The 19,779-nt window shown below is 39.9% G+C and overlaps 1 protein-coding gene across 1 annotated transcript in view; it reads right to left on the bottom strand.

Annotated features, from left to right (window-relative positions):
• Nucleotides 1–19,779, bottom strand: part of SNTG1 (syntrophin gamma 1) — a 252,930-nt gene that overhangs the window by 40,722 nt on the left and 192,429 nt on the right. The window contains exon 16 of the mRNA XM_060277843.1: nucleotides 881–997. Coding sequence (XP_060133826.1) covers nucleotides 881–997 — 117 coding nt within the window. The remainder of the gene's footprint in view (nucleotides 1–880; nucleotides 998–19,779) is intronic.

The following is a 19,779-nucleotide window of genomic DNA, read 5'->3' on the forward strand; positions in this document are numbered from 1 at the left end:
TGATCTCAGCAGGCAGCCGAGTTTGTTCACATGGGAGTAGACAGTCCTTCAGGTATCCTGGTGTCAAACTATAAAGGGTTTCAAAGGTCATCACTAGAATATTGGATTGAACCTGGACACCAAATGGAAGCCTATGTAGCTAGCACACTAAGGGATTCATACACTCCTTATATGTGGCCTGTATGAAGAGCCTGACCTCAGCCTTATGGACCGACTGAAGTGTCTTTTTTTTGGCATCCTGTTTAAGAGCTTAATCAAACTTTGGGCCTAAAGAGTTACATTTCTATGCACTGAAAAGTTTTCCCTTTCTTCTTCCTTATCAGATCTGCTCCAGCATAGGGAAAGAATGAGGTAGTCCTCTGTAGCGTGGTCTAATGCTGGCTCCCTCGGCCTGAAGCAAGATGAGTGCTACACCCCATAGTCAAGTTTGACTGGACTTAACTGCCCAGGGGTTCTTTACCTCATATAGAATGTATTGCAGTAATCTTTTGTTACATGGTCAGAAACAAAATTGTACACTAGAAGAAAATTCTATCAAGAATTTTTTCCCCTCATACTTATTAGATATTTCCTCATGATCATGACATCAACAGAGAAGGTAGCTTCTGGAAATATGCTGTGTAAACATCCGAGAGTTTCTAAGTTTACAGAGGAATCTCAGTACTGGGAATGGACAAAATTACAGTAGATTTTTTTGCAATCCAGGTCATTTCTTCTCATAGCAATTTTGTGTTAATAAATCAAATTTTCCCATTACAGTACTATTGTTGCTTTTCCTTACAACAGAGCTGAATGAAATGCCTTGGAGTAACATAAAACCTTTATATCAATTTCATAAAAACCATTTAATGGGCAACCAATAAATGATACTAATACTTACTGGAGGTGCTATAAATTTGTAAAGTGAAGAACCTCTCAACGCTAGAAACTTTGGTGTATACATTCTGTCCTGAAGAGAATCTTGTTCCCGTTCTTCTGTCCAGCCTGTGTAGACTATCTGGCAGAAAATACAAATAGTTTTGACAAATTCTACACACATACAATGAACATTTGTTATGAAAATATGCAACATTCAACAGCCTGTTTCTAGAAGTCCCATGAAATTTCTGCTGGCACTATCCACATCTCAAATTGTGCATATAATGTGTCACTCAAGATTTCTTAGCACAGAAAGTCATTCAACAATATACATGGCATGCACAACTCATCACATACATAATTTCAAGTCTTCAATTGTGCAAACAGCCCACTGTTAATTAAAATTCCTAATGAAATGCTTCTTTTTAGTTTTCTTTGCAACTGTATGAAATAAAAAGGATAAGATGGAAATAAATTTTCACTGCATTGCATAAAAGAATGTAATTGCACTTCCCCACATTAGTCTATTATGTGAAAATGATGTTGCAACAAAAACAGTGCATTCAAGCATGATTGCAAACTTTGTGTGACAGTTTTGTTACAGGAAACTCATATTATCCTGAGAGAGAAGTACCAGCTGTCCAAACATCATTCATAACATTGCCAAAACATGGTATCATATGATGGTCATAATCACTTGTGAGAATACTCATCTTCTAGTGGACCATGAACCTGAGTCTCGGGGTTGAGCAAAAAAATTGTGACCCAGGTGCCTGTCTTTAACCTCTTTTAGAAGCAAAAGAAAAGCATAACTCAGACAATGTTATTGTCTCTTTAAACTGCATTCACTGTAAAATGAATAACTTGACAGTAGACTACCTGGAGAATATAGCATGTCTTTGTTTTTAGTGCCCCTGATTAAAACTGTAACTGAAACAATAGACCTAAGCAATTGTAGTTTTATGCATCGAAAGATTTTCCCTTCTCTAGTTTCTACTTAGTTCAAAACTAGCAGCATGGAAGAGTTGCTGTGATTTATTGAAAAAACATCTCATCTACAAACTACTTGTGACTTTGAATGTAGCTTTCTACTGGAATTTGGGGGGAAATCAAGCTGCGGCTAAAATGAAGAAGAATTGGAAGCGCACTTCCTTTGCATCAAAGAGTCGCTGCTTTTGAATCTGGGAGAAGAGGCCATCTTTCAAGGCAAGAAGCACCTAATTGTCACAGGTCCACCAGAAATGGCTCAGTAGACTAGATGTAGACCAGGCTTGTCACCTTTGTGCCAATATTATAGGAGTTACCGACCCTAGAGGGATGTAGGGCCAACCAAAATGGTCTATACCCTTGATGAGTTTAGACACAACTGATTTCTATAATGCCTTTGTGGAGTTTGCTACTGCCACTGCTAGCCATCCAATTGATAGATAAGGAAGATAATTTACATGATGGCTTCTACATTTGCAGGTGCAATATCTTGAGATTCTGATCTACTAGTTCCCATAAATAAAGTTAATCAAGTGTGTGAGAACTGGGGATATTTAATTTATAAGCAAGGGATTTTGTTCATTTAACAAATTTTCTCTCTGAAAACCTTGATAATATTTCATAATGTCTGGTGTCATTTATCAACCCAGATAAAGCCATTTGTTCTATATAGATGCATTGATATTTCACACTGGATTTTTTTCCAGTATTAAAGCAGTCCCGGAAATTTAAAGCAATTGCTCTTTGATATATTGTTCCTTTGTCTCTCTACATCATGCGAATGAATTAGATTGATTTCACTGACGGGCCTTTCTTTTATTAAAGATTTATTAACATAAAAAGGATATTTTTGATTCAGACCGTACAGCACCTGTCAAACTGTTAATTCAAAAGACTACAAGATATCAGAAGCAATATTCAAGGCCATCTCTTGTTGTATTGCAAGATATGAAATTGATCAGGGAAAGGAGGAGACTCCATAACTTTGTTTCAGCAGAATTGTAAGTAATTTATATTACTGATTTGCTCACTTACCTAAAAGAAATCTTACAAAAAGGGGGGAAAGAACCATAGTTGGATAAACAGCTCATAGGACACCAAATAAGTAGTCCCTGCATGCAAAAAACTATGTTGTGGGCAACAGAGAGCAGGAAAGTAGATGCCCTTGCCCATATTTTCAAACCTTCCCATGTTCACCCCAATTTTTCCACTGCTTTAGCCCAATATATGCCATTTGCTTTTTCAGCTCTACCATTCTGAACCATCCCAAATGTCTCTTTTTGCCTTAAAAGTATTCCCCGTGCTTCTCATTTACTCTTAAAACACTGTACAAAATGCCACCAAAGCTTGAGTCAAAAACCCATCTTATCGGATTTTGCCAACCCATATATATGTCCAGGGGTGAGAAATCTTTTTCAGCTAAGGGCCATATTAACTGGTCAGAAAGCTGCTAGGGGGATGCATTCCAGTAGATGGTGTGGGCAGACCCTCATCTAAGCACTTACTCTCAACATACATACTATAACAGGGTGCTAGAGACACAACACACAGACAGGAAGCTATTTTCAGTGCTTTTTTTCTATTAAAAATGTTTAGAGGTATTCTCATTCTCCTACTCATATTGAAATACTGCCCCTCAATGAGGCCAAACTTAGATTCACAAAATGTTTAGGGGTATGCGTACCCCTGTGTCCCCCCAGAAAAAAAGCACTGGCTATATTCCATGGAAATGGGAATATATTTAACTCTCACATTCTGTTTCCTCCATATACAAAGTTTTAAAGATGAACGAAAGAAAGGCTCTCCAATATTCTTAATCTGTCCCAGCAGAAGAATGCAAATAACATCAATGCACAGTTGAACTTCAAGTCTGGCTCTCAAAACTCCCATTTCAAAATGCAATTTCAGACCCTTTTTTATTTACCTGGGTCTTTCAAATCATCATCATCATCATCATCATCATCCCCCGCCCATCTGACTGAGTTGCCTACAGGGCTGCCTTCAGATGTCTCATAATAGATATATTCATCTCCTTGACATCTGATCGAAGGGCATTCCACAGTGAGGGAACCGCCAGAAGGCCCTTGATACTGGACTCTCCGGGCTGAATGATGGGGGTGGAGACACTCCTTCAGGTATACAGGACCGAGGCCATTTAGGGCTTTAAAGGTCAACACCAACACGTTGAATTGTGCTTGGACAAGTAAGTTAGTTGCTTTGTGCTACCATATAGTTTTATTTGTGATCTGCACTGTTAAATTCCAGTTTGTTAATTTTATATATTGTTAGTTTGGAAACATTAGTGCAACTGGAAATTTAACTGGCCTGGGGGTCAGCTTGACTGACCTGCATTGTGAGGCATCCCTTAATCCAGATACAACCCTGTCCAATGTCAGCCATCAGTCAAGGGACTGACTCAGAGACATCCCCAATGCCTAAGCCAAAGCCTACCAGCATCTGTGATCAATAAAGTTGTGACCATTTCAGTTCCAGAACATTGTTGTGCCTGTTTATTCTTATGTTTCTCGTAAACATAAGGTCACGTAAACCTAAGGCCCATGAATAAGAATAGCTTAAGGGTCCCGGGCCCTAAAGAAGCCAGATTATCCTCCACCAGGGCCAGGGCTTTTTCAGTGATGGCTCCGACCTGGTGAAATGCTCTGTCCCATGAGACTAGGGCCCTGCAGGACTTGATCCCCTTCCGCAGTGCCTGTAAAACAGAGCTATTATTCCACCTGGCCTTCAGTTTGAATTAGCCTGATCCTCCATTCCCTTTCCTTTTTCTATGAAGAAACCCTTTTGGGACCCCACATTTAAACTCATCCCTGGTCTCCTTGCTGGCCCTAGTAGGACAAAATTTGGCCAGTTAGCCCTGGCGATTACTTGACGTTTACTAAACTGGGGGTTCCCCCCCCCAAAAAAATGACCCTGAATTTCTTGAATTTTATTGACATGGATGCTATACTTATGTTGTATTTTATGCTGTTTTTAAGCTGTTTTTTAAGTCGCTTATAATTAATGTTTCATATTTGCTGTTAGCTGCCCTAAGCCCAGTTTTCAAATCGGGAAGGGTGGTGTATAAATAAAAATTTATTATTATTACTATTACCCCTTCCCGGCTCCTGGGAGCTCACTGCACCTGGCCCTACAGCTGCAACATATACGTCTTAGTGTCTATTGTTGTTGATGCATGTCTAGTTTTATATAATCCAACATATCTATAAAGTAAGAAATCATCAATGTGTCTTGTTTACTTGCCGCGTAACTCACTTGCCCACTGGCATAGAAACATTATTCTGTAATCCCATTCGGCTGTCAGATTTATCACTAAAAGGACCCTACTGTCCCTTTTTTTTTCAAAGGAATGCTATGGTTTGCTCAAGGATCCAGGGACATTCATTGACAGTCTCCATAGAGCTGTTCTCCACAAATTCTTTGATATGAGTTTCCTACACATTGTGACCAAGAATTTACCATGCATCAGAGAGTGTTGTGTACTGCTTCACATTCCCCCTGAAAATCCACGGCAGACTGTTTGCTACTATAAAAATCATAGCTGTGAAAGACAAATTGAGCTGGGACTGCAAAGAAGTCCAGAAGTCTTAGTGGGCTTGGATTAATTTAATAGTGTTGAGGCAGCAGGGATAAAGTATGCTTTGGGTAAGTCTTTTGGATATTGAATTTCCAGTGGAACTAACTTACAGGCATAACACTAATGTTTGGATAACTAAATGACCCACTCCCACCCCCTAGGAGCTTGCTCCTCATTTATTCAGGCACTACAGGGTGGCTAAGAATTGAGGGAGACCTATTTATTGCAAGATAATTCTACTTATCCTCTTTTCCTTGGCAATAAGTCATTTTGTTGTTGCTATTTAGTCTCTCTGGACCACTCTTCAATCTTGATTTCCTACTATACTGCCTGCATTCTGACTTCTGAAGCTGTTCCACTGGGACTTATCATGGTTTATGGCTCAAGATAGCTACCTTCAGCTCGATTTTCAGCCAAAGATACTGTATTGCTCTTACATGATCCATCTTCAGTCCCATTACCATTGTGTGCTGGTCTTTCTTCCCAGTATTTACAGTCAATCCACCTATCTTTTTTTTCCCTATCACATGTTTGGATTTTGAATGTGCTTCATGTTCTGGTCTTCCATATATATATATATATATATATATATATATATATATATATATATATATATACATACACACACACACACACACACACACACACGAAACTCGGAAAATTAGAATATCATCAAAAAGTGCATTTATTTCAGTAACGCAATTTAAAAGGTGAAACTAATATATAAGATAGATGCATGACATGCAAAGCAAGATATGCCAAGCCTTTATTTGTTGTAATCGTAATTATTTGTCGTTGGGTGGGTCAATTATAAATGGAATGAAATTAATGAAATGTAATAGCGATGTTTATTTTTGTATTATTGTAACTATTTGTTTTATTACTGTGGAATTTCCAAAAGAAAGCATTTGTAAAAATTAAAAGAAAAATAAAACATAAGAAGTTGCATTACTGAAATAAATGCACTTTTTGACGATATTCTAATTTTCCGAGTTTCACCTGTATATATATTCCCATTCCAACATGTAAAATATTTTTGAGGAAAAGTTGATCTGCCTCAACCATTACAGAAAGGGCCATTAATCTTCTAAAAGAGAAATCAATGCCTATAATTGAAAAAGGATAAAATAATCAAGGTATATACTTCCAATTTCAAGTCTTGAAGTGATTGTGTGTGATGGCTATAGCGTAGGTACAAAAAGCACAGATAAAGATAATGAAACCTATAAACAGTGTTAAGAGGAAACTAAAGTAACTGACAGATATAGCAATCTATTACAGCAATGGTACATAAGAGTACATGTGAAATGGACTCATAACATATGTAAAATCAGCTGAATTTCATTGTAAAGCTGAAACCAAAAAGAATGTATTGTAGTTTTTGAGATCTCCAGATTATATCTCATTTCATAACTTCATCAAAGCTGAGATTAGTAATGAAGAATTTTTCATGGTTGGCAGATTCCAAAAACATATTATCTGATGCAACTCATTTAAAGTAACTTAGCAAGCAGAACTTCCAGAAATGAAGTTTATTGCTATAAGAAAGACTATCTGAGCTCCTGAACTGGTTTCATTAAATCAAGCTTTGGCCGTAAGATTTTGCTTTTTTATGCTATGAAAAAACAGAAGGCCTCACTTATTATAAAATAAACTCAAAACACTTTGCAAAAATAAAAATGCATAAAAGGAAATAAAATCAATTACATAGATTAAAACTATACAGGAAGGACAGGGAAGTACGTACTGGAAGCGGTGTCACTCTGCATGTCAAAAGAGAGTAGAAACATTCATGGGGATAAGGCTATCAATGACTGCTAGTGTCAGGGACTGGTAGGATGGGGGAAAGTGGTGGAAGCTGGTTCCTGTTAGTGGGAAACTGGCCACACCTCAGAGGAGGGGACAACCTGGGAGGTACCAGAAGCAGGAAGCTTGAGGGATGACAAAGAGGCAGGTGGCTCGGAACATTTCAGTTTGTGGCTCAGTGGTACTGGAAAGATAGCAGACAAAATGCCCAGTAAAGCAGAGAGGAACTCCCAGCTTGGCCTATCCTGTCTCCTACAATTTGTTCAGCCAACCCACAAGCAACATGTACTAATTCCTCACCAACTTAAAAAATAAAAAAAAGTTTGATGAATTCTAAGCACCTTCCCTGGTAGTTGATCATGGGATAATATTTTCCTTCCGGAAAAGCGCACAATGGATCCTTCTCAGAAATGCAGTTCATGATTCCAGAAGGTTGATGTGAAAGACAGATGAGCCTGCCATATACAGTATGTAAAATTTAGTATTTAAGGGTAGAAGACAAATGGGAGGGCGGCTGTAGATTTGGAATGGAAGCTGTTGCTAGATCATTTGCAGCTTAAAATATATGCTCTCATTTATCTATGTGGCCTAGCCCCTCTTTACAGCAGCACTGAATAAACTGTTTGTGTGCATATATAGCAGTATGACTTTCAGATTCTTTAAACTTCACAAAAAAATCTAACATTATTTTCAAAATAGAATAAGAGTCCTAGTGACCTGATTAAGTTAAAGTGCTTACACTGCAAATTGATTTTCCATGGAGAGCAGCAAAAACAGAAATCTGTTGATGGCTATGAGATAAGGAAATGGCTCCCAAGCAGGTGGACATGAAGCTGATGATCAACAGGCAATTAGAGAAATCCATGGAGCAAAACTATCAATGACAAATTAAATCATATGGCTATATGCCACCTCAAATATCAGAGGCAGTATTATTCTCAGTAGGAGTTGCTAGGAACATCCTTTATATTCTCATTGTGGGTTTCCCAGAAGTTTCTTGTGTAACCTTTGGTCTGATCCAGGAAGGCATGTTTTATTTTTGGCTTATTTTCAGACAGATCTGCACAGAATTGCAGCTGAACCTCTTATTATCTTAATTTTATTGTGCTATTGTGGTAACAACCTCCTGAGCTTATGTACAAATCAATTGAAACAAGTGTGAGTTCACCTGCATATGCACCTTTAGTACATAAGTTCTAATTATTCCAAGCTGCTACTGGTAATATTCGGAAAAAATCCATATGAAATACAGCATTTTCATATTTGAAATGAGTTTTTCAAATCAATATGCTCAAGAGTGAGGCAATGTAGAACTGTAGGGCTGTGAAGCAAGAGATATCTAATTTAATTTGGTAAGCAAAGCATAAATTGTAAAAGAAGAGATGTAACCATGATTGCCATTTGGGAAGTGGAGGCAAGGCAGAAACTCAACAGATACAATTTTTCCTAGTATAGAGACAGACAACTGTTAAAATGGGGTGGCCCTCCAGATGCTGTTGGACTACAACTCTCATGGTACCTGACCATTGGGTATGAATTGGGAGTCCTGGGGGAAAAGGGAGGGATGCAGGTTAGCCACCTCTTTTGAAACATACAGAAATCCTACCAGTAACCCCACATAGATATGCTCTGTCTGAAGATCAAAACTGGCCCTCGAATCCCAGATATCTCTTGACTGGTTGCGGTTACTGGGAAACACTCTTTCTGCGTGCTCAAACACTCTTCTCTGTATTTTGCAACCCCATCCACTTTGCTTCAAGCTTGCCCACCAAACTGAAATTGACAAAACTTCCCTATACTACAGAACTAAGGAAGGACTTAATTCTCTTTTTTTGCCCCCCCCTTTGCATTCTGTCTCTTATGCAGCATCCTTAACTACCTGCATATTTTAAGCACTAAAAACATAGGAGAATTTGTATTCTGCACTTCATTTGAGCTGCTTTTTATCCTCACGACTGCCTTCTGGGATAAGTCAGGATGAGAGATCATGACTTGCAACTCAAGGCCAAACTGTGAGCTTGGCGGCTAATTACACTTAAGAACACAGCTCAAAACAGATTTCAAAGAGTCTATCAAATCCTCAGGTGGATTAAATGATTTATATGAGATTGCTGTATAAAACCTACTGAACAATGGGCACAGTCCATATGAAGATAAGCATGTTTACACCCCATTGCACACTACAAAAGAGTGAACTGTATGCTTAAACAGAATACATGGTATTTTGAAATTCTCAATGTTAACTATGGAACACAAGTTCTTCTAAGATTTATACACAATATTTCAAAGCCAGGGAAGGAGATCTATTTTTCAGGAATCATACAATGGGCATACACATTGCCATTTCCATTGCCTTAGAAATTTCCAAAATCTTAGTCGCAAATGTTTCTATGTTGCTCTGCAATGTGAGGAAGGGAGATTGGGGCAGGGGGAGGGACGATTTGTCAGGATGAAAATTCAAAAACATGCCTATCTATCTAAACCCAAGGACAGAAATTATCTTAAGAAAGGCTTTTGAGAGAGTCAAACACTTGGCAGTACTTTATTCATTCATCTTTTATCATTCATTTCCTAGTTCTATTCCTAAGTATACAGTCCTAACTTCTGAGGCATATTGAGAGCTTTGGACTAAGCTCACATGAGCAGGTAGTTTGACCACTAGAACTTCTATAAGCTAGATGAAGCTATAGGCGGATGTACACCATATTTCATGAACTGATCAATAACAAAGACTTTAAATTGCATTGATTTAAGGCTAGGGTAGTTTATCTTTCCCCGAGCTCCCATAATAAACAGCATGACTGTTATGTTAGGCTATATATTTGGAGGTATGGGGCACTAGGTTGAATGTATTCATTATTATCTGACAGTTCTTCAATACTCTAATATAATGAGAAAGTAAACTAATGCCAGATCCCCTGCAAATTATAATATGAAAGTTAACGTTATTTCCATTCACTAGTTGATGCTGAAAGCTTTTACCATACTGCAATAAAATACAGTAAGTATAAAAATCAAATGCCTTCCTGAACTTCAGCTCTTGATGTTAAGATAAAAACAACAGCAGCAGGAAAACTAGGAGACAAGTATTATATCCTTTTCAAAGAAGGGTTTCAAAGAAGTCTATTTCCATGGCAGTTTTATCCTGGCATCACCACCCCTAGGGTTATTGCCTATGTGCTGAATCTTTTCACATTAAAGGAATACACTAGAGCATGGCATGCAATTTCATAGATAAGTGTCCTATCAATGATCCAAAATTATCAGTAAGGGTGTGAATCTGAAATATCCTAGATTTCTTTGTTCTTGCATAGAGGAATAATATCCTATGACAACTGTCAGGGATGAGCCAGAGGTTTCAAGACCCCCAGAGGGAGGGGGAGACTTAGGGTTGGAGGAAGGAGGAGGATAATGGGGGATAATGAGGAGAGAGCTGTTGAAGTCAGTCTAGAGGAGCAGACAGGGAGGGATACTGAGCAAGGGAATTCACAGGAGCAACAAGGGTTAAGTTCCAGTTCAGAATGGGGGGGGGGGTAAGCCCACTCTCATGAGGCGTGTAGAGATGAGGAGGGGCAAAAAATGGAGTGGGAGAATTCGCCATTTTCTGGACTGCTGGAAGGGTAGACACAGACCTCAGCAGAGATCCGAACTGAGTGACTCTGATGAATGATCATTATGTGCTAATGACCCATTGTAAATACTGTAAATAAATAGACTATAAAAATGTCAGGAGACTCTTGTGCTGACTGTAGCCCATCAGCCCTGACAACAACAAACCTGGCTTAACAAGATAACAATATTTGAATCAGGGATGGGGGGGGGAGTGTTGAGTGAGTAAAGCCCAAAATGCTTTTACAGGTATTATCACCTTCAATCATAAATATGGGTATACTTAGGTTGTTGGAAGATTCTGCTTATGGAGATGAATAGCAGAACTGACAACATATCAGTGCCAGATCAACAGAATGTCATCTTAGAAAAAAATGCAGTGAACATCCTATGCATACATGATACAGTACATCTTTTTGGAATTTGTTTGAACTGCTATGCTGTGGGTGAATCTAAAGAGTGAATATCAAATGGATACTGTCAAAATACTGTCTTCTTGGGTGAGTGTGCAACTAGAACATCTACACTCCATAAAATACTTTAAGGATAAAGATACCATGGCATGTTAAGAAATATTGTTTGACGAGAAATAGAGCAGGCAATAATAAAACATTTTTTCATGATTTCTATAAACTAAATTTTAACATCCTTCTTTAAATCTTAAGTGTTATGCATAGATGTACTTAAAATGTCTACATCATTGGTTCCAATTAATTGATGGAGTTTATACAGTTTCCTAAGGAATAACATTCATTTAGGCTTATTCAATGTTTTTACATTCTAAACACAAGAATTATCAATTGTGTGACCATGCAAAGAACTGTACTGGGAATGCCTAAACTGTGCCTACTAAAATTATTTCCAATCAATTCAGGTGGGCTAATTTTCAAGTGAAGCTGCTAATATGCACCCATTGTAGCAGATGAAAGCTGCTCACATCTCAAGGATATTTCAATGAGATTTAGACGCAAGTGCATGGCTTACAATAGCACAACTTTGCTATGTATCACTATCACATGGAAGAGGATATTGATGGAACTGCTAGGTTACACTCTGAAATTTCAAACAGCAGCAGCAGCAACAAAACCATGCTTTTCTCTCTGGATTTCCACTAATCCCTATTGAGTTTCCTTCAGATTCAGGATTCAAGGAATGTCCTATTCCTTCTACCTGGCATTTCCAGGAGCTCTCTTAATTTACCTTAACCTTCTTTGCATGAATACAGCATGCACTGCATGCCAATGTGCACAGCAAGCATTCAAGCTGACCATCTGTAGGAAAGCCCACTTGCCAAATACCAGTCTAAATGCCCAGTTAACCAACTACCGTAGATACCAGGGCAATGCTACACACATTGGGCCTAAAAGATTCTCAAACACTTGCTGTGTAACTTGGGACTCAGTGCAGAAGGACACCAAGAAAGGCATACATTCTGAAAACATGAGAAGCCTAAAGAATCCCAGACAGAAGAAATAAGGCTTCTCAGAAGAATCTAAAGCAGTAATGAGAATGAATTACATTACATCTCTTTTACCTCTTTGTCTTTTACAACTCTCTTTGGGGAATTCTCTTCCTTTAAATAAAACCAAGTAAACATGTAATAACAAAGGCATTCTCAGCTCAAATCAGTGCAAAAATAATCAAACATTAGTTGCGAAAATAATCAATGCTTAGTTCCACAGACAGCTGACAGGGCAATATGAGGGAATTATCGCAGCGTAATTGACACCCTGGTGTGCACTTCTGCTTAATTTAACAGCAAGAACCCAGCTCCCCTATGCGTTTTTATACACACTTAGCAATAGTTGTTTCAACCTAGTGCCTTCCTCGTCGTGATGAGCCTGATCAAAAATCTGTTTGGTGACAACAGATGGTGACGGGGCAAGTATATTCTAAGACATAAAAAAAATTCCATTGATGTCTGTCAAGAGATGTTGAGTTAAAAGTTTTTGAGAAACAACTAAGGAGAACTGAAGCAATTATCTCTATATAGAGTCCAATATCTCAAAGCAGTGTGTGAGTGTACACACAGACAGACACCCACACATGTGGCCATACATTTTCCTTCTTCTTTAGGTATTTGACTATACTGTATATATAGAGACAATTGTTTCAATATGTAACTGGTCCCAGTAAATACCTAAAACCCTAACATTAATATTTTATTTCCTTTTTAGTTTTAACACTCTGCAAAGAGTTATAATATAAATAATGTCTACTTGAAGCTTATTATTTCACAGTGAAAACATTTGTATGTAGTCAGCTTCAACACAGATGTCTATCAGTCAGATAAAAAAAATTCCTTCAGTAGCACCTTAAAGACCAACTAAGTTTTTATTTTGGTATGAGCTTTCGTGTGCATGCACACTTCTTCAGATACAGTGAAATGGAAGTTTCCAGGCACTTATGTAGAGAAGGGGTGGGGATGGGTGGGGATGGGGAGGGGGGATCACTCAGAAGGGTGGTGGAAATGGGTGATTGACTGACTGATAGCTGTTGATGACCGCAAACGACTGCAAATGGTTTTGCATGAAAAAGCAAGGGTTGAGATGGCTGAAGATCGCTTATCATGTATAATGAGATAAAAATCCGATATCTCTGTTCAAACCAGGTCCCTCCATGGTTTTGAGCTTGGTGATAAGTTGCAATTCAGCAACTTCTCTTTCCAGTTTATTTCTGAAATTCTTTTGTAGTAAGACAGCTACTTTGAGGTCTTGTATAGAATGTCCTGGGAGATTGAAGTGTTCTCCTACTGGTTTTTCTGTCTTCTGGTTCCTGATGTCAGATTTATGTCCATTTATCCTTTGGCGTAGGGTTTGGCCTGTTTGTCCAATATAGAGAGCTGAAGGGCACTGTTGGCATTTGATGGCATACACAATGTTAGAAGATGAGCAATTAAATAGTCCTGAGATGGTATGTTGGATGTTGTTGGGGCCAGTAATGGTGTTGTCTGGGTGTATGTGGCAGCAAAGTTGGCATCTGGGTTTATTGCAGGCTCTGGTACCAGTGTCCATGTTAAGTCTGGTGGTTGTATTATTGTGGGTGAGGAGTTGTTTAAGATTGGGTGGCTGTCTGTAGGCAATGAAAGGTCTTCCTCCCAGAGCTTGAGAAAGGGAGCTGTCATTGTCCAGGAGAGGCTGTAGATCTCTGATGATGCGTTGTACTGTTTTAGCTTGGGAGCTGTATGTGATGACTAGTGGTGTTCTGTTATTTTCTTTTTTGGGTCTGTCTTGCAGCAGGTTCTCTCTAGGTATCTGTCTGGCTCTGTTGATCTGTTGTTTAACTTCATCAGGTGAATATTTTAGTTCTAAAAAGGTTTGCTGTAGATCTCTTAGGTGAGATTCTCTGTCTGTAGAGTTGGAACAGATGCGGTTGTAACGTAAGGCCTGGCTGTATACGATGGATTGTTTGGTATGTTTGGGATGGTAGCTAGAAGCATGTAGATATGTTTGTCGGTCAGTTGGTTTTCTGTATAAGGTGGTGTCTATATGTCCATCCTGTATTTTTATAGTAGTGTCCAAAAAATGTATTTCTTGCATAGATTGGTTCATTGTTAGGTTGATGGTGGGGTGAAAGTCATTGAATGTCTGGTGGAAGGTTTCCAGGGTCTGTTGTCCATGTGTCCAGATAATAAAAATATCGTCAATGTATCGCAGGTACAGGAGAGGTTTGAGTGGGTAGGAGTTAAGGAAACGTTGTTCTAAATCTGCCATGAAGATGTTGGCATACTGTGGGGCCATGCGGGTGCCCATGGCTGTGCCGCTGATCTGGAGGAACAGGTCATCACCAAATTTGAAGTGGTTGTGGGTAAGGACAAAGTGGCAGAGTTTGGTAGCAAAGTCCGCTGTGGTTTTATCTGAAATGGTGTTCCTTATGGCTTGTAAACCATCATTGTGTGGGATGTTGGTATATAGAGATTCCACATCCATAGTGGCTAGTATAGTATTGTTAGGAAGATTGTTCAAATATTGTATTTTCCTCAGAAAATCTGTGGTGTCACGTACGTAGCTGGGAGCACTGATAGCATATGGTTTCAGAACAGAGTCCATATAGCCGGAAACACCCACTGTAATGGTGCCAATACCTGAGATGATGGGGCGTCCTGGGTTTCCTGGTTTGTGTATTTTGGGTAGAAGATAGAAAGTTCCTGGCCGAGGTTCCGCTGGTGTGTTTGTGAGGATCTGTTCTTGGATGTGTAGGGGTAGCTCCTTAATAATCTTGTTCAGTTCTTTTTTGTATGCTTGTGTGGGGTCTGAGTCCAATTTCATGTAAAAGGCAGTATTGGAAAGTTGTCTGTGGGCCTCCTGGATGTAATCAGTTTTGTTCATGATGACGACAGCTCCACCCTTGTCTGCCTCTTTAATTATAATGTCTGGGTTGTTCCTGAGATTTTCTATGGCTCTCCTTTCAGCATGGTTTAGATTTTGTAGTAAGCGATGGTGTTTTCTGGTCACATCCGTTTGGATTCTGTGGCGGAAGCATTCGATGTACAGATCTAGTGTGGTATTGCGTCCATCAGGAGGGGTCCATGTGGAGTCCCTTTTTGTGTAACTTCTTTTCGGTGGTAGTTGGTGGTCAATGTTCTGTTCATTGATGCGTTTGGAGAGTGATGGTTGTTCCCCAGTAAGTTGAGAGGTGTTGTGTTGTGGGGATGTAGTTTGTTCTACTTTGTCTTGTTCTTGTGTGTGATGAAAATACTCCTTCAGGCGTAAACGGCGGAAAAATGCTTCCAGGTCCCCGCAGAACTGAATCATGTGTTGGGATTTGGCAGGGCAGAATGATAGTCCCCGTGAAAGGACGGATTCCTCAGCTGGGCTGAGTGTTTGCTGTGAAAGATTGACAATGTTGTTGATCTTGTTTTGATTGGTGGCTTGTAGGTTGGAAAGGTTGCAGAGTTTTTTATTTTTCTGGTTCTTCAGTAACTCCAGTTGAGAGTGGTAAATGGTTTGTTTTTCCTTGTGGAACTTCTGCCAGGCCGGGTGATTCCTGATGGAGTTCTCCAGTGCAGAGAGTTCCTCCTTTATTAACTTCTGTTTGGAATACAGAACGCCGATAAGATGTTTCAGCAGTTTCTTAGATAAAGTGTGGCATAGTTTTCTGGCATATTCTGTGGGATAAGTTGATTGAAGAGGGTTCTTAATTCTAAGACCCTTAGGTACAATGTCCAGGTTTTTGCATTTAGATAGAAAGAGGATGTCAGTTTGTACCTGGGCAAGTTTCTTGATGAGGTTGATGGACTTCCATTTCATGCGGCTCAATGTGGTGCCTTCCATAGTTCTGGTTACAGGTAGGTAGCCGTGTTGGTCTGGATCGAAGTAAAATAAAAAAAATTCCTTCAGTAGCACCTTAAAGACCAACTAAGTTTTTATTTTGGTATGAGCTTTCGTGTGCATGCACACTTCTTCAGATACAGTGAAATGGAAGTTTCCAGGCACTTATGTAGAGAAGGGGTGGGGATGGGTGGGGATGGGGAGGGGGGATCACTCAGAAGGGTGGTGGAAATGGGTGATTGACTGACTGATAGCTGTTGATGACCGCAAACGACTGCAAATGGTTTTGCATGAAAAAGCAAGGGTTGAGATGGCTGAAGATCGCTTATCATGTATAATGAGATAAAAATCCGATATCTCTGTTCAAACCAGGTCCCTCCATGGTTTTGAGCTTGGTGATAAGTTGCAATTCAGCAACTTCTCTTTCCAGTCTATTTCTGAAATTCTTTTGTAGTAAGACAGCTACTTTGAGGTCTTGTATAGAATGTCCTGGGAGATTGAAGTGTTCTCCTACTGGTTTTTCTGTCTTCTGGTTCCTGATGTCAGATTTATGTCCATTTATCCTTTGGCGTAGGGTTTGGCCTGTTTGTCCAATATAGAGAGCTGAAGGGCACTGTTGGCATTTGATGGCATACACAATGTTAGAAGATGAGCAATTAAATAGTCCTGAGATGGTATGTTGGATGTTGTTGGGGCCAGTAATGGTGTTGTCTGGGTGTATGTGGCAGCAAAGTTGGCATCTGGGTTTATTGCAGGCTCTGGTACCAGTGTCCATGTTAAGTCTGGTGGTTGTATTATTGTGGGTGAGGAGTTGTTTAAGATTGGGTGGCTGTCTGTAGGCAATGAAAGGTCTTCCTCCCAGAGCTTGAGAAAGGGAGCTGTCATTGTCCAGGAGAGGCTGTAGATCTCTGATGATGCGTTGTACTGTTTTAGCTTGGGAGCTGTATGTGATGACTAGTGGTGTTCTGTTATTTTCTTTTTTGGGTCTGTCTTGCAGCAGGTTCTCTCTAGGTATCTGTCTGGCTCTGTTGATCTGTTGTTTAACTTCATCAGGTGAATATTTTAGTTCTAAAAAGGTTTGCTGTAGATCTCTTAGGTGAGATTCTCTGTCTGTAGAGTTGGAACAGATGCGGTTGTAACGTAAGGCCTGGCTGTATACGATGGATTGTTTGGTATGTTTGGGATGGTAGCTAGAAGCATGTAGATATGTTTGTCGGTCAGTTGGTTTTCTGTATAAGGTGGTGTCTATATGTCCATCCTGTATTTTTATAGTAGTGTCCAAAAAATGTATTTCTTGCATAGATTGGTTCATTGTTAGGTTGATGGTGGGGTGAAAGTCATTGAATGTCTGGTGGAAGGTTTCCAGGGTCTGTTGTCCATGTGTCCAGATAATAAAAATATCGTCAATGTATCGCAGGTACAGGAGAGGTTTGAGTGGGTAGGAGTTAAGGAAACGTTGTTCTAAATCTGCCATGAAGATGTTGGCATACTGTGGGGCCATGCGGGTGCCCATGGCTGTGCCGCTGATCTGGAGGAACAGGTCATCACCAAATTTGAAGTGGTTGTGGGTAAGGACAAAGTGGCAGAGTTTGGTAGCAAAGTCCGCTGTGGTTTTATCTGAAATGGTGTTCCTTATGGCTTGTAAACCATCATTGTGTGGGATGTTGGTATATAGAGATTCCACATCCATAGTGGCTAGTATAGTATTGTTAGGAAGATTGTTCAAATATTGTATTTTCCTCAGAAAATCTGTGGTGTCACGTACGTAGCTGGGAGCACTGATAGCATATGGTTTCAGAACAGAGTCCATATAGCCGGAAACACCCACTGTAATGGTGCCAATACCTGAGATGATGGGGCGTCCTGGGTTTCCTGGTTTGTGTATTTTGGGTAGAAGATAGAAAGTTCCTGGCCGAGGTTCCGCTGGTGTGTTTGTGAGGATCTGTTCTTGGTCTTTAAGGTGCTACTGAAGGAATTTTTTTTATTTTACTTCGATCCAGACCAACACGGCTACCTACCTGTATCAGTCAGATAAATACTGTCCTATCATCTTGTCCCAGATAGCTTTACTCCTCTTTACAAACGGATCCTCAAAACACACACAAGGGGGGCAATAAATGTGATCTGCTGCAGTGACAAGGGCCTCATTAGGAATGGTAACCCCAATGCTTGCATTTTAATAAATGACACCTATCTTGACATCCCCCCAATATGTACTGCTCACCTTTAACCCCTGCTCTTTGGTGTTGTTTGAGCAGTCAGTGGGGCCCAAACTTATGCAGGCCATAGTATGGAACGAGTGCAGAGCAGGACTTGAGGCAGCTCCTGCTCAGATCTGGAACCATCCTGGGCATGTGCTAATGTGCTAAGGGCTGGGACAAATATTTTCCATCATTGTCCTTATATAACGACTACCAGGAGGAAAAAAAAGAGGGAGCCCGCATGCCAGGAAAGATCAGTGGGATACACTGAATTGACTTATAGCTGCACAGATGACCAGTCAAACAAGACTTCTAAGACAACCGCAACCTCATTTTTCATATATGGGATACGTGGATGCTGGTTTATTTGAAGATGAGTGCAAGAATTCTCACAAGGAAAAATCTGTGCAGGGGAGCACTGTCAAAAGTAGCATATGCTCTTGTTCAAAGTCTATTATATAACAGTTACAGGTAGGTAGCCGTGTTGGTCTGAGTCGAAACCAAATAAAATTAAAAAATTTCTTCAGTAGCACCTTAAAGACCAAAGTTTTTATTTTGGTATGAGCTTTCGTGTGCATGCACACTTCTTCAGATACCTGAACATGGCTATCATATCCATGTGATATGATCTGAAGAAGTGTGCATGCACACGAAAGCTCATACCAAAATAAAAACTTAGTTGGTCTTTAAGGTGCTACTGAAAGATTTTATTTTATTTTATTATATAACAGTGAAAGCAGAGCCTTTGAAGTCTATGAATAATGTTAGAATTTCTGCTCTACAAAGATGTAGGATTGATATGTCTCTACAAAATGCAGTGGAGGGCTCACCAAGAAATAGGTGGCCTTTCCCCAGCTATAGCATTACATTTGCAATATGAAGCTAATAACACTAACCTGCCTTAAAGTTCTGTTGCAAAAATTACAACACATGTGAAGCACATTAACCAAATTGCATAAACACAGTTATAATTTCCCCATCTAGTGGAGAAGGCTGCCTCAACATCTGGTAGCTGAAGGAGATGACTGCCTCTAGATCAGGCATAGGCAACCTTGGCTCTCCAGATGTTTTGGAACTACAACTCCCATGATCCCTAGCTAACAGGGGCAGTGGTCAGGGATAGTACCACTGTATTCTGCTCTGGTCAGACCTCACCTGGAGTACTGTGTCCAGTTCTGGGCACCACAGTTCAAGAAGGATACTGACAAGCTGGAACATGTCCAGAGGAGGGCAACCAAAATGGTCAAAGGCTTGGAAATGATGCCTTATGAGGAACGGCATAGGGAGCTGGGCCTGTTTAGCCTGGAGAAGAGAAGGTTAAGGGGTGATATGATAGCCATGTTCAAATATATCAAAGGATGCCAGGGCAGTCTCGAGCAGGTCGGGCACCCTGGCACTGCAGGGTGGAGATCGCTCCGGTGCTCCCGCCCTCGCAGGGCGCAGTATGGCTTCTGCG

The sequence above is a fragment of the Zootoca vivipara genome, chromosome 8 (genome assembly GCF_963506605.1).
Source record: "Zootoca vivipara chromosome 8, rZooViv1.1, whole genome shotgun sequence".
Classification (NCBI taxonomy): Eukaryota; Metazoa; Chordata; class Lepidosauria; order Squamata; family Lacertidae; genus Zootoca; species Zootoca vivipara.